The sequence below is a fragment of the Ursus maritimus genome, unplaced genomic scaffold (genome assembly GCF_017311325.1).
Source record: "Ursus maritimus isolate PB19 unplaced genomic scaffold, ASM1731132v1 scaffold_13, whole genome shotgun sequence".
Classification (NCBI taxonomy): domain Eukaryota; kingdom Metazoa; phylum Chordata; class Mammalia; order Carnivora; family Ursidae; genus Ursus; species Ursus maritimus.
Genome location: NW_024423675.1, coordinates 26,091,126 through 26,106,302, shown reverse-complemented (window position 1 = coordinate 26,106,302; position 15,177 = coordinate 26,091,126). Strand labels below are relative to the sequence as shown.

At 40.2% G+C, this 15,177-nt stretch overlaps 1 protein-coding gene and 1 long non-coding RNA gene across 13 annotated transcripts in view; one reads left to right on the top strand and one right to left on the bottom strand.

Annotated features, from left to right (window-relative positions):
- Positions 1–7,704: 7,704 nt before the first annotated feature.
- Positions 7,705–12,964, bottom strand: LOC103663478. Its single transcript, XR_568782.2, has 3 exons — positions 12,841–12,964; positions 9,979–10,106; positions 7,705–9,051 (listed from the first exon to the last, which is right to left on the bottom strand). It is a non-coding gene; the product is annotated as an uncharacterized LOC103663478 (long non-coding RNA).
- The window catches only part of TSPYL4 (TSPY like 4), a 37,859-nt gene continuing 35,522 nt past the window's right edge, over positions 12,841–15,177 (top strand). For 8 of the 12 annotated variants that reach the window (XM_040627669.1, XM_040627668.1, XM_040627663.1 and 5 more), the window contains exon 1: positions 12,844–14,978. In XM_040627669.1, coding sequence (XP_040483603.1) covers positions 12,904–14,277 — 1,374 coding nt within the window. In that variant the 5' untranslated portion in view covers positions 12,844–12,903 and the 3' untranslated portion in view covers positions 14,278–14,978. Of the gene's footprint in view, positions 14,979–15,177 lie in introns of all 12 variants that reach the window. The other 4 variants (XM_040627664.1, XM_040627662.1, XM_008691199.2 and 1 more) reach the window with 4 other exon arrangements.

Below are 15,177 nucleotides of genomic sequence, written 5' to 3'. Positions count from 1 at the left end.
CCTAGTTTGGAAGCTTTGTGAAAGCAGAGATGATGGGGTATCTTTTATATCTCTCACTGCTTGCACATAGTTATTAGGTAAATATTGAATGACAAAGTAAATAACTCCAGAATGGAAAAAACAAAACATCCTAGTACCCAAAAAGACTTGATGAAGTAACAGGAAGAAGATGGTTTTTAAGGCATTTGTAAAATTGAGATAAAAAAATTTACAAAGCCTTTCTTAAAGCAAATGTCTTCTATCAACTTTTCCTTGAGTACCTAAGACATACTCAGTACTTTGATGCCTCGGTGGCTCAGTTGGTTAAGTGTCTGCCTTTGGCTCAAGTCATGATCCCAGGGTTGTCGGATCCGTAAAGGGCTCCTTGCTCAGTGGGGACCCTGCGTCTCCCTCTGCCTGCTGCTCCCCCTGCTTGTGCTCTCTCTGTGACAAATAAATAATATCTTTTAAAAAAAGGATATATTCTGTACTTTGCAAAACAATGTGTAAAATTATGTTTCTGGATATAAGTAGGGTACATCTGGGTGTCAGATTGGCATTGGTAGTTATTCTATTGGTTATCTAAAGGAGTCCCTTAACAATATTTAGGATCTGTAACTTGACATTTTTATAGAATAAAATTTTCTGTATTTTTGGTTTACAGAAGTACGTGAAGCTCAGAAAAGAAAATTTCAGTTATCAAATGTACCATTTTGTGTATGTTAACATAGGCTCTAAATTTTAACAATTGGCCAGGCAACAGAAAAAAAGAATCTGAATCTAGCATTGCATCAAGTCAATTCAGTGCTCACCACTTGAAGCATATTTTATTTTTGAAAAATAGTGTAGCCTTGCAGTGCAGTCTTGCAGCAATTATTATTTTGTATTGGTTATTAAGGATTATAATATGGGATAGTAAAGTGAAGGTTGTCCTTTCTCTTGAGGAACTCACTGTCTCATTGAGGGGGTGTCTTTCTTTGAATGTTTCCTCTTCTCCAGCAAATTCACCTACTCAAACCAGTCACGTGCATAAGAAAACTCAGGAAACGTGGCAAAAAGAAGGTGTCAGAGATGATCAGGACTGTCCTTTCAGGGCTAACTTTCCCTCCCTCAATATTAATATATAATTGAAGTCCTAGACTATGAATGTGACAGATATAATATTTATCCATTCACTATATATAGGGGAGGTATTTCATTTGTGAGCAGTACTTTCTCCATGTTTGCTTGAAGTGCTTTGTTTCAGCTCTGAAGGGCCACTTTAATACATTTCCTTTGGCCTCTGGGGTTCTCAAGACTACAGAAGAGTTTCTGTCAGGCCACATTAGGAAAATGTCTACTCTTTGGCTTCACTTTTTCAGGATTTGTATTTAATTTTTTTTGAGAATAGGTCAGGAAGAAATGGTTCTATTAAAAATAAAAAGGGCCGCTTAAGTAAGGTGCTAATTTTTATAAATACCCAGATGTCTAATAAGTGGCCTGAAGAGACAGAAGACATACTAGCTTTATTTTATTTACTTGTTTATTCAAATATTTTATTAAGTAATTTCTGCACCCAACATGGGGCTCGAACTTAAAACTCTGAGATCAAAAGTCACATACTGTATTGACTGAGCCAGCCAGGTACCTGGACACACTAGCTTTAAACTGGGAATAAATCACAGTTTTACAATCTACTACCTATCGCATTAGCCAAAATAAATGCCTTTCCTGAGCCTCGGTTTCCTTGTCCATAATGCAGAGATGATAATACCTGTATTGTAAGCTAATATTCTCCCAGGATGTATTAAGAGAATGCCATTATAAGATTGTAGAAAGCATACATTTGGGAGCTTACTATGTGCCAGGCACTGTGTTAAAAGATTTCAGTTATTAACATAGTTAATACGGGTTAGAATGTGAAAATGCCAAGCACAATGCCTGGCATATATGTAATATTAATTTCCATTTACCTTCCTCTTCATTTTAATTTCACATTTAATTTGCATCCAGACAGCTACGTAGCCTAATATTTCTCAAACCCAACTGCCCATTATAAATGGTTGGGGAGTGGGACACCTGGGTGACTTAGTTGGTTAAGCATCTGACTCTTGGTTTCAGCTCAGATCATCTCAGGGTCCTGAGATCAGGCCCTGCCTCGGGCTCCACGCTCAGCAGAGTCTACTTGTCCCTCTCCCTCTTCTTTTCCCCCTGCCCCCTATGTCTCTCTTTCTCTCTCATAAATAAATACAATCTTAAAAAAAAAAAATAGCTGGGGAGCTTTGAAAAAATTCTGATACCTAGGCTCTACCCTCAAACTAGTTAAATTAGATACAAAGGTGCAGACAGATTTGAGGATCATGGATAACCTTTCCTTGGACTCCTCAAGTGAGGGAATATGCATTCCCTTCCCACTTTTGTTAAATTTACTCAGAAACACACGGCCTTGTAACATCCAGCTATTGCAAAGGAACTGGCATATAGTAGGCTCTCAGCACATCTCCATGTTTTGACCCCTGTAGTCTTGCAGAATGTAATTAGCCTGAGTCCACAAAAGAGATAAGTACTTGAAGATCATCATCCCGTCCTTCTCTTCAGTAGCTCTCCACCCCCTCCACCACCACCACTATCAACCTGGCTATATATAAATTCCTCCAATGTTCCTTATCCATTGTGTATGCTAATAAAGAAGATTTATTATGCCAGTGTTTTCCCTAAAGTCAGTTTCCCTGAACTGAACAAAGTAACATCCAGATAACAAAATAGAATGAGATTCTTACCGTCTATATTTTACATAGTATATTTCTTTAAATGGATCTTGGGAGAACATTAGCTTTTGGAGCAGCAATATTACCCTTTTCACTCCTAATAAGATTAAAATTTACCAAAGTAAATACTTTTAAAATATTCATGTGCTGCTGAGTTAGGCGTCTTCATGTTATACTTCACTGAAGTTTGTGTCCAACACTTTATGTGTATCTATATTAATTTTTATTAAATTAGGCTAATTTTTTAACCTGTTTGTGTTTGGAGGATCATTAATTATTCCTAATGAGTAATTTTACCTCCTAATTCCATGTCATTTGCAAATCTAATCTATAGCCAGGTCATTTTTGAAGTTCTCCCTGGAAGCTGCCTTTCAGAGTGACACAGCATCTTTAGGATCTTTCTATAAACTATGGATCCACCTATTCTCCTCACCCCAATCCCCAGTTTAACTTTGTCCTAGGGCATCCGCAAACAAACTTGGCACCTCTTTAGAAATTAGGGAATGATGCCCCCTCCAGGCTGAGGAATTAGAAAGTGTGCCAATTCCTCCCAGATGCAGTCCATAATACCTGACGTACTTTGTCTTTCAAATTCCCTTGTCAAAAAAAGGAAATGACTTCTTATTGATCTTTTTACCTTGTTGATCACTGTTTTTTTTTTTTAATGGCGGTACTAATATTTTAATGGTGGTATTAATATTTTAATATTATTTCCACTGTGGTTTGAAATTTTTCAAAACAAAAAGGAGAAATATTTAAACTATTAATATAGCTTATTTTTATCAGTCACCAAAAATAGAAAATATAGATCAACTTCCATCAAGGTAATAATACTAATACTTAAAAGATGATTCTATAATTGGAGACTTTAGGAGGTAAGTAGGACGCACATATTATTGTGAAGAGTTATCAGTGATGTTGGATTATTTCCTACAGCTCTAGCTGTAGACCCAGTTGGGACATTGCCCCAAACTGACCACATACATAGAAACTTATTTTAAGATTTATGTACTCCTCTACAAAATTCTAGAAATACGGGTCTTATTAAGGGCTTGATTTCAGCCACATTTCTTAAGGCTGAGGTCCACTAATCGAGCAGAGGTTTGCATTGCAGAATCAGCCACAGCCACTGATGCATACTTATAAGCCTTTGAGGGTCTTCTGAGATAGTAACTTCACTTCCAAGTCTTCATTTCTTTAAGCTTCAAACTGATTCCAGAATTTATGGCAGCTTAGTATTGGGAAATGTGTTCTCCACTTGCTTTCTAGTCCATATACATATCCAGTTTGAATCCATTTGCATTTTCTTGATCACATTGATAGTGGCTAACATTGAGTGATAAATATTTAATCCCTACCACCTCACTGTTGGTTGTGCAGTAGCCCTCTCTCTTTGCTCATTTAAGTGACCAAAGGTCTACCTAAAAATAGATTTTCTTTTGTTTTTGGAATTTGTCATTGTTTTCTTTATTAAAGTATAATTTACATAGGGCACAAGAATATTCATAACAGTTTTTTGCTGTTGAGATTTTTAAAAAATTCATGACTGTTCAAAGCTAGACTCAAACCAATGTCCGCCAAAAGTGAATGAATGAATTATGGTGTATTCATACAATGGAACATGACTCAGCAACAAGAGGGAACAAACTACTGATCACGCAACAACATGGATGCATCTCAAAAACATTTTTGAGTGAAGGATGCCAGATAGGAGAGTACATACTAGGGGCTCCTGCGTGGCTCAGTCGGTTAAGCATTTGATTCTTGATTTTGGCTCAGGTCATGGTCTCAGGGTAGTGAGATCGAGCCCTGCATTGGGCTCGGGGGTCAGTGTGGAGTCTGCTTAAAATTCCCTCTGCCCCCCCACCTCACGGTGCATGCTCTCTGTCTAAATAAATAATAAAGAGAGTACATACTATATAATTCCATATATGTGAAGTTCAGTAGCATGGGAAACTTACCTATGGTGATAGAAATCCGAAGAATGGTTGCCTTAGGGTTGGTAGAGTAACTGGGAAGAAGCATGAGCAAACTTCAGGGGTGATAGTAACACACCGTATTTTGATTTGGGTGATGATAACATGGATGTATCCATTTGTTGAAACTTATCAAGTTGTACAATTAAGATTCATGCATTTTAGTGTATGTAAATTATAACAATAAACAGATTTAAAAATATTGTCATGAATTCAAAAATTGGAATTGCATTTGCCCATTTCTACTATTTTGGTTTTTTTTTCTGTGCTTAAATAAAAGTTGCTGACTCTGGGGTACCTGGATGGCTCAGATGGTTAAGCATCTGCCTTGGGCTCAGATCGTGATCTCCAGGTCCTGGGACTGAGCCCCGGGTCGGGTCGGGCTCCCTCCTCAGCGGGGAGTCTGCTTCTCCTTCTGTCTCTCCTCTCTGCTCCTGCTCTCTGTTCTCTCTCTCAAGTGAACAAATAAAATCTTAAAAAAAAAAAGTTGCTGACTCTACTTGCATGATTTTATTTGCCAGTTCTTGTTATTGCTGTATGATTTCATTTATAATCCCAATTTTGGAATTACTTTTTTTCTTTTGTTACTTTTCTCCTTCAATTCCAGGGAAAATTTGATCTCTCTAGAGATTTCTTAATTTACAAACTAAGTGGTTCTGTTATTCTCTCATCACTGAAGATGCTGAGTCTGCTCAGGATATACTGACCTATAAGTAGTACTGACATACTTACCCAACAATCTTCCTGTGTTTCCCTTTTCATTTCTGCACGTTCAGATGCCTACAAGATGATTCTTCAACCTCCTTTACTTGGACCCTTCTATTGGACTCTTTATCTTTAACCTACTACTTTCCATTATCCTAATGCAGTAGATTGCAAAGGGTGGTCCCCAGGCCAGCAGCATGAGGTTCACCTGAATCTAGTTAGAAATGCAAATTCGAGAACCCCACTCCTGCCCTGTAGAATCAAACTCTGAGGTGGAGTCTAGCAACTGTATTTTAACCAGCACTCCTGGTGAATGCATGCTAATGTTTGGGGATCATTGCCCTAAACCCTATTGCTACTCCTGCTTCATCTCTTAGTTTCCTGAATTTGGTTTTTATTATAAAAACAAAACAAGATATTTACCTATATTCTTAATCACATTTGAGTTCTCTGTCCCATGGAGTCACAATTTAAGCCTTGGGTATCTAATTCTGCTCCAAGTACACATCTCTGTCTTCAAAATCTTCTCAGAGGATTGTTAAAAATATCAGAAATCTCCATATATGCTTTCATTTTATGTTCGTATTCCTACAGTCTTTGTATCACTATCCCCATGTGATAGGGAAATAGAGGTTTAGCAAATTGAAGTACATTAACTTAGATGTAAGTAACACAGGCTGTATTCAAGTAGGGTTTCTTATTTTAAGCTAGAGCACATCCCACCATATTGCAGCAACCTATAATTTTGGCACAAAAACATATGTAAAATCCTAATTAAGTATATATTTATTAGCCTGACCATTATTCCCAATCTATCCAAGAATGGCTTTAAAAAGGGATGTATATATCTTGCTCTGTCAGATTATAACTATTTCCTGTATTTAAAAATGCAGTTCTTGATATTTGTTGTCTAAATTAAACTGCTTGGTTTTACTTTTCTTCAGAAGAACAGAATTAGCAGGGTGCCTGGGTGGCTCAGTAGGTTAAACGTCTGCCTTCAGCTCAGGTAATGATTCCGGAGTCATGAGATGGAGCCTTGTGTGGGGCTCTCTGCTCCACGGGGAGTCTGCTTGTCCCTCTCCCTCTACCCCCTCCTCGTGTGTGCGCGAGTGCAAATGCGCGTGTGCCCTCTTTCAGATAAAGTCTTTAAAAAAAAAAGAACAGAATTAGCTAAAATAGTTCAATTTTTTTTTTAGGATTTTATTTATTTATTTGACAGAGAGATAGTGATCACAAGCGGGGGGCGCGGGAGAGGGAGAAGCGGGCTCCCCACTGAGCAGGGAACCTGACGTGGAACTCGATCCCAGGACCCTGAGATCATGACCTGAGCTGAAGGCAGACACTTAATTGACTGAGCCACTCAGGCACCCTGGAATGTTCTAATATCCTTCCGGAATTTGGCTGCTGAAATGTTACAGAACTGAAAATATCACTGTGAAATGTAGAGAATGTGAATTTTTGGGATTTGAGTCAATTGGGTGATTACTTATAACAGCACTTAATACTTGTCATCCTCTTCACCAAGCTCTAACTTGTCTAGCACAGTACAGAGTTTCTGTTGAGATGGGTCTAGTATATGCTAGTCTAGATGCTGTTGCAGTCAGACTACTACCTCCCTCTAGTGGCTAGGAATGAGAATACTGTATCGTAGTCACAAGTATTTACAAACGATTATCAATGTGTATGTGGACTTCCCCCTGCCGTGTTTGGGAAATTTGACAGTTATTTTGTTTATTGCAATGAATGTAGGTGTTACTGGTATTCATTAGGGATATTAGGGAAGCTAGATATCCTGCAATGTGAGGGATAGTGCCCCATATAAAGTAATTATCCAGTGCTAACATAGATGAAAAATCTATTTATTCTTTAAGCCTAGAACCTAGCACCATTTTACATATGAAAACATTTTGCACTGCTATTTTATTATTATTATTTTTTAAGTAAACTCCACTCCCAACGTGGGGCTTAAACTCAAGACCCTGAGATCAAGAGTCACATGCTCCTGGGTGCTATATGTAAGTGATGAATCACTAAATTCTACTCCTGAAACCAATATTATACTATATCTTAACTAACCAGAATTTTTTAAAAAGGATTTTATTTATTTATCAGATAGAGAGAGAGAACACAAGCCAGGGGAGCAGCAGGCAGAGGGAGAAGCAGGGACCCTGCTGAGCAAGGAGCCCAAAACAGGACTCGATCCCAGGACCCTGGGTTCATGACCTGAGCCGAAGTCAAATGCTTAACCAATTGAGCTACCCAGTGTTTCAACTAACTAGAATTTAAATAAAAACTTGAAACAAACTAAAAAGAGTCATATGCTCTACCAACTGAGCCAGCCAGGCCCTCCTTCCTGCACCACTGTTTTAAACACCGTAGTTTTTGAAAGCAACTTATTTCATCTCCTCTAAACTCTATGGCCACCACACTGCTTGTAAGATACATCATCATCTAACACTAAGAATGAAAACAATTGCCAATCAAACTCTGACACAAGACTTTCTAATACTTATAATTTTTATTTTATCAACAATCAAATGAAAAGGAAACTACAGAATGGGAGAAAATATTTGTAAACCATATATCTGAAGAGGTTAATCTCCAAAATATATAAGGAACTAGTGACTCTAAAGTATAGCCATCTAACTACTTCATTATGTCATTTAGTGCAGGCATGACCTTACTGCTCTGAGTCTTTCCCTGCTTCTAGCTCTTCTCTCTGTCCCCTGACTCTCAATTTGCAAGACATAAAAATGGAAACTAAGAGGTTAAAATGATCTGTTAATTATGTTATTCTGGATCCTCTGAAAAGCAGAAGTCAAGGTGGGATTAAATGTGCAGATTTTATTAGGGAAAATGACTGTGTGAGTGAATGAAATGGGGAGGAAGCCAGAAAAAAGATGGAAGAGCCATTTGACCAGAAAGCAAATCTGATTCTGAGTGAAAAGGAGAGCAGAGAAAGTTGGGTGGAAGTGTCTTAGTCTCCTGCGCCATCCAAGGAAGATTCAGGAAGGCCAATAGGGAGTCCTTAAGCCAGCCAGAGTCAGCTGTCAGCTAAGTCCCACATCTTCTAGGAATGGTCTTGCCTTGTATCCTAGCCACACACAGTCACTGGCTGGAGCAGCTCATAGGAGGTATAGCCAGAGTGCAAAGGAGGCTATAGATTTCAGGGTACAGCATTCAGGCTCTTGAACAATTACTCTCCTTGTATTTGGAAGACTCGGAGGTGCATTTTCATGGCCACCATGTCAAACTTCACACTGAATTGGTACCAAAGCCAGATCCACCCTTGACTCTTGCCTGCAAAAAATTCAATTAGACCAGCATTTTCTTCGAATGTGAAGGAAGCTGTTCTTCAGCCATTGTTTTCCCAAAAAGCAGGACAGCTTTCTGTTAGAAATGGAAATTTTGCCTGGCCCTGGACACACAGGGTCTGTCTGCTAAAGATGCCTTTGTGTTGTTTGAGGAAGAGAAACGTTTCCATAGAATGCTTCTGTTGCTGCTCAACTTAATTTAGGGCTTTGGAGCCCTGGAGAAGTGACTCAGTCACAGTGACATAACTCCTTCCATATGTTAAGGGTCATTTAGGGGAAATCGTTTGAAAATTCGGTATCTTTTGGCTGTAATGGTCCATGAAATAACTGCTAAAGAAAAGAAGGAAAAAAAGATGGAGATGGGAGTGAGGGAGGAGGAAAGCAACATCAGGAAAGCAACTTACAAAGAAGGTTCACCTATGTTACAATATTGACCCATTACTCTGAGAAGTGATAAAGACAGGTTGGGTGATCTTACTATTCCCTTTTTCTTTTTTTTTTTAAGTAGGCTGTGCCCAATATAGGGCTCGAACTTACAACCCCGAGATCAAAATTGCATGCTCCACTGACTGAGCCAGCCAGGTGCCCCTTATGATTCTTATTTTATAGAATGTGGAAATTGAGATTAAAAAAGTTAAACCACTTGCCCAAATTTCCATTGCTCATGAAGGCAGAGACGGAAAAGTGGCCCATGTCTTTTGCCCTCCTCTAATAAGAGTGGGTCTACGCAATATCAATAAAGAAATAACAAATGAACAAAGGGAATATGACATCTGATGGATTGAGAACTGTTGACTTATGGCACTGAATCCAGGAACATGAATTCCTGTTTCTCCTTTTCGTAATTGGGTACTTCCCCAACAACTGTTAGTATCTTTCTTGATTTCTTTTCTTTTTTTTTTAAGATTTTATTTATTTATTGGACAGAGAGAGACACAGCGAGAGAGGGAACACCAGCAGGGGGAGTGAGAGAGGGAGAAGCAGGCTTCCCGCTGAGCATGGAGCCTGACGCAGGGCTCGATCCCAGGACCCTGGGATCATGACCTGAGCCGAAGGCAGATGCTTAATGACTGAGCCACCCAGGTGCCTCTGTTAGTATCTTTCTCGATGGGCAGAGGGGAATAGGATGATAAGATTTAACATTATATTGGGATGGTCATGTGGTCTTATTTCTAAGAAAGCGCTTTTGCATTTTATATGTTGTGTAGAATTGCAGACAATATAATGAAAGAGTGTGTAGTTCTTGAGTCAGATTACCTGCGTTCAGATTATGGGTCTATTGTTGCTATTTGACCGTGGATAAACCACTCAGTTCCTCTGTGCTTGAGTTCCTTCTGAGGTAATGTAAAATGGAGGTCATAATATTGTTACCTCACAGGGTTGCTCTGAGGATTAAAAAACACATTTAGAAGACACTTAATAAAATATAGACTATAATGAATATATAACCAGAAACCCTATCATTCTGAAAAAACAAACTTGTTGTTCAAGATTAATAAGTGGATATTTCCTAAGTTTTCCAGTATTTACTATATACTTTAGTAAAGTCATTCCTGTTTGACTGTATTAATTTATGTTTGAACTTTTGTTAAAGTCCTAGTCCTTAGCAAATGAAAATTACCTCCTGGATTTTCATGGCATTTCCTGCGAATATTTTTCCATATGATCATTTTACTGATATATCTTCTTCTTTGTAGTGAGGCATACTGCCAATTGCCAACAGAACAGGTTTGTTGTGTACCCAAAATCCTTTATTTTAATATGCAAATAAAATGATTCATACCTATAATATATATCCACTCAACTCAAAATGAAATACTAGCATAGTCATATTATTCATTTTGGTAAAACATTTAAAAGTTTTCATTTAAGTCAAATAATAAAATTCATTACAATCTTCAGTGAGATAGTCACTGGGCTATACTGTAGTCGATGCCAAGGAAAAAGCCACTATGTGGCCATCTCTGTCTAGCTGATGAGGAGACTGATCTGCATGAAACAACCAAGAAAGTTAAAGATAAAAGATAAGTTCTAATTTGCATGGCGAAGGTCATAAGAGCTACAGAAATTCAGAGGACTATCAGAACGGCAAGGTGATAAGGGAAGGTTATGCATAGGAGATGGGAGGAAGCAGTTTTGCAATTAATATCTCACCATGAGTGAGTTAACTTCTCTGTGAATCCTGGGTCCTTGTTTATGATATCAAATGCATTAAATGCCTAATGCAATCTACATGAGGTAGGCCTGAATGGAGATGCAAGAATAGGCAGGTTATTATTAGTGGAAAATAATTCCATTGACAGGAATAATCAAAGCTAGGGATGGGGATGTGTCAAGTGGTAAAGATAAAAATCTTTTAAAAAGTTTTGTATACGCAACAAGAAAAAAGGTTCACAGGTAATAGCAGTCTTATGTAATTTTCTAATTTTCTGTTGCAAATAGCAAATTCTTTCTTTCTTGTACAGCAAAGGAACTTTCATTAAACATTTGCTGCTTCTCTGCTTCTTGGCTCATGTTAAAATCCTAGAGAATTAATCCTTCCACACTGCAAAGATTCCTTAAGAAATGAAACAAGGCAGAGTAGTGTCAAAGAATAACCCAAAGTCATAAAGTCACTTAATTATAGCACATTGTTTACTTACTTACAAAGAGGATAAATCAGTAGATTGATTTCATGCCACGGAGGCAAAATAGGATTTATTAAAAGAGGGGAAAAAAGGAGAGAAAAGTAATTGTAGTCTGAGAAGAGTGAATCTTGTTTGCACAGTTTCTAAGGGTTATCTGATTAGCCAGCGTCCTTGAGTAGGCTGACTAGGGGTACAAAAATACCTTAATTGTTTATAAATTCTCTAGTAAACCTTTGTGAGCTAAACTATGAAGCTGCATGAGAGGCTGTTTCTCTGTAATGTCTGTCAGTGTTTTTCTATCAGCAACTCATTCTTAATTGCACAGGGTCTGCACTACTTCCCTCAATATACTTGCTACTTTTTTTGTAAATCTGTTTCACCCACATCCTTACTTTTCACTGGATCCTCTTCTGAGTCCTAATTTAAAAGTGATCATAATCTGGGGTGCTCTGTTTCTATTACAAAGAGTTATAATCATAAACATTTTTCTAATATGAATTTAAGATGTAAAATAAACATGCAAAATTTAAGTTTTCCTTCATTCTTGCATTTATCTAAGGATCAACACCAGTATTTCCATACTCCAGCAAACAACACATAGAACAGTACTAACATCACTGTTAGATGAATTGTATGAGCTCACTTGAAAAGACAAATTTTAAGTAAATATTTTAACATTAACATTTTAAATGTTACTTAAAATATTTTAATTTGGACAATTAATAGTTTCGGTGCCTGCAAACAGTTACTGCTTCCGCCCTGCAGTAAATTATTACAGGGGCAGATTTTGGCAAATATTTGCTGGCTTCATGCCCACAGGCATTATAAAGCAAGAACTCCTCTTAGATTAGGATTATAACCTGAGGATAAACAACATATATCTGCAATTTTGGAAAATAAAATCTGAGCTCATGTCTTTTCCAGCAATGCTTAAAGGCTAAATTTGTGTGCTCACGCATGTGTGGGTCAACTCTAAGTAAGGAAAATACATTTGCTACTTATATTAGTTAAAAGCGAAGAGGAACTATTGTCCAGTCGCTTCATAGGTGTTAGCCAACATACATAAACACATGAAATAATTCTTCATTATGTCTTGTTAGGATGAGAGAAACTTCCCTTTCCACTGCTCCTAAGTTTTTAAATCGACACTTCTCTTAAAGATGAAACTCTGCTCATCTCAATTCTTTGGTAATAGTCATGAATCTGTACATTTAAAAAAGCAGGCATGTGAATTGCTGAATCCACCTAACCATCAACGAAAGGCCCTATGAGCTGATGGACTTGAACAATTACTTAACCTTTCTTACCTTTTAAGTAAATATTTTAAGAGAAAATTAACAGCGTAGGTGGCTTAGAAATTCATTCAGAGCCTTAGAAATGCACATTAACATAATTCTCACATGTTTGAATTTGGTCTGCACTCAGTCACGGAAACGAAATCTTTTCCAGACCGACAAAACTCACATCTTACCACACAAAGACAAAGGCATACCCTTGACTGTCGTAATCTCAAGGCTCAGCGAATTCTCGCGCGATGTGACGTACCGCTGCCGTGATGTCACCGGTTGCCATAGCAGCATCCCCCCCAAGAGAGGAAAAGAGGGGCGGATTGGGGCGGAGCGCGGCTTCTGCGGAGGACAAGGGACGCTCTCCTCCTGCAGGTCTGCCTTCTACCAAAATGAGCAGCCTGGATGAGGGCAGCAATCTTCCTGTAGCTAAAGACTGCGGCTTAGCTACTGCCGACCATGCCCCGGGACATCCGGACCTAAGCCAGTGCCAGGGCGAGGAAACCGAGGCGACGCCGGTGATGGCGGACACAGGTGAGGGCAGCTTGGAGGCCGCCGCGGAGGGAGGCGCACCCCAGAACCCCGCTAGTTGTGCCCCGGTGCTCCGTGTTCGAGTTTTTGGGAGTCGCGGCCGTGTACCCACCAGATCGGGCCAGAAAGAGGCTCTGCTTCCCGTGGAAGGCTTGGCAGCAGCCCCTGCCTCAGCCTCCGCCGCGGTGGCGACGGACAATAGCCAGGAAAATGGCTGTCAGCGTAGAGAGCCGCAGGGCCCTGCTGGGGAGAAAGCTCTAGAAGCCTGTGGCGCAGGGGGGTTGGGGTCTCAGATGATGCCTGGGGCGAAGGCCAAGGAAATGACGACAAAAAAGTGCGCCGTTTCAGCGGCTGCGGAAAAGGAGGGAGGAGCAGAGGAGGTGGTGGAAGAAAAGAAGGTGATGCAGAAGGATAAAAAGGTGGTAGGAGGAGTGAAAGAGGAGACACGGGGCAAGGCCCCGAAGATCAATAACTGCATGGATTCGCTGGAGGCCATCGATCAGGAGCTGTCAAATGTAAATGCCCAGGCTGACAGGGCTTTCCTTCAGCTGGAGCGCAAGTTTGGCCGCATGCGAAGGCTTCATATGCAGCGCAGAAGTTTCATTATCCAAAATATCCCAGGTTTCTGGGTCACTGCCTTTCGGAACCACCCCCAGCTGTCACCTATGATCAGTGGCCAAGATGAAGACATGATGAGGTACATGATCAATTTGGAGGTGGAGGAGCTCAAACACCCCAGAGCAGGCTGCAAATTCAAGTTCATCTTTCAGAGCAACCCCTACTTCCGAAATGAGGGGCTCGTCAAAGAATATGAGCGCAGATCCTCTGGCAGGGTGGTGTCTCTTTCCACTCCAATCCGCTGGCACAGGGGCCAAGACCCCCAGTCCCATATCCACAGGAACCGGGAAGGAAACACCATCCCCAGTTTCTTTAACTGGTTCTCAGACCACAGCCTCCTAGAATTCGACAGGATTGCTGAGATTATCAAAGCAGAACTGTGGCCCAATCCCCTACAATACTACCTGATGGGTGAAGGGCCTCGCAGGGGAATTCGAGACCCAGCAAGGCAGCCAGTGGAGAGCCCCAGGTCCTTCAGGTTCCAGTCTGGCTAACTGATGACCTTGTGAGAAGCTCATGCACAAGTCTCCTCACCACCTCCCCTTAAACCTGTGCTTAGCCAACAGCATGCAATCTTCTATCTGCTTTCTCTTCACACTGGAGTATTTTATCCTTTGGTTCTTCTAAATCTTCAACAATCAGTTGCAAGGTTGACTCTTACATGCTTGTGTTCTTCCTCTGGACTTTCATGCTCTTCTGTATCCTGTTACATGTTCCAAGTGCATGGCCTTGCACTGCTTCTATGCCAAGCACATGATTGTAGATAGATAGGCACTGCCTTCCTTTGCATGCCTTGGGCCCTGTCTGTGACCATGGCCTTCTCCCAGTTTTTTAAGTGTTTACCACAAAGAAGCTTGAAATACCTTTGCAAATAACTAGCTGGGCTTCATACTTTATGCTGACTGTCCTCCTGATACTCATGTATTGTATGTCAAGTTCTTTGAATTTCACCACTGCAAGATGAAGCTGCTCTAGATGATGCCAGCCATCAACCCAAACCGGACACTCTGGCTACCACTGACTGCTTCCCAGCGGCCTCCCTGGCCTGTGCCATCCACCTAGCTGGTTATCTGGCAGAATAAGTTGGCTGGTGGGTGGCTACTAGACACGAATGAGGTAACAGATGAGAGGTGTTCAGTGTTACTGCATTAGTCTTCTTTTGCCTTTGGGCACTCTGCTTTGTGAACAGGTACTGGTGAGTATGATGGCCTGTGCTGTGGCCCACCCAAACCTGCTCTCAGCCTTCTGGATGTGCTTTGCATAGGCACCACTGCCTGCTTCCTCAGCAGCTATCTGTGGACCTAAGATCCCAGGCAGCACATGGGGAACTCCCTCTCAACCTCCCTACCCTATCAAATGGTTATCTGTAAACCCGTTTGGCTGTTGGGCAGGTT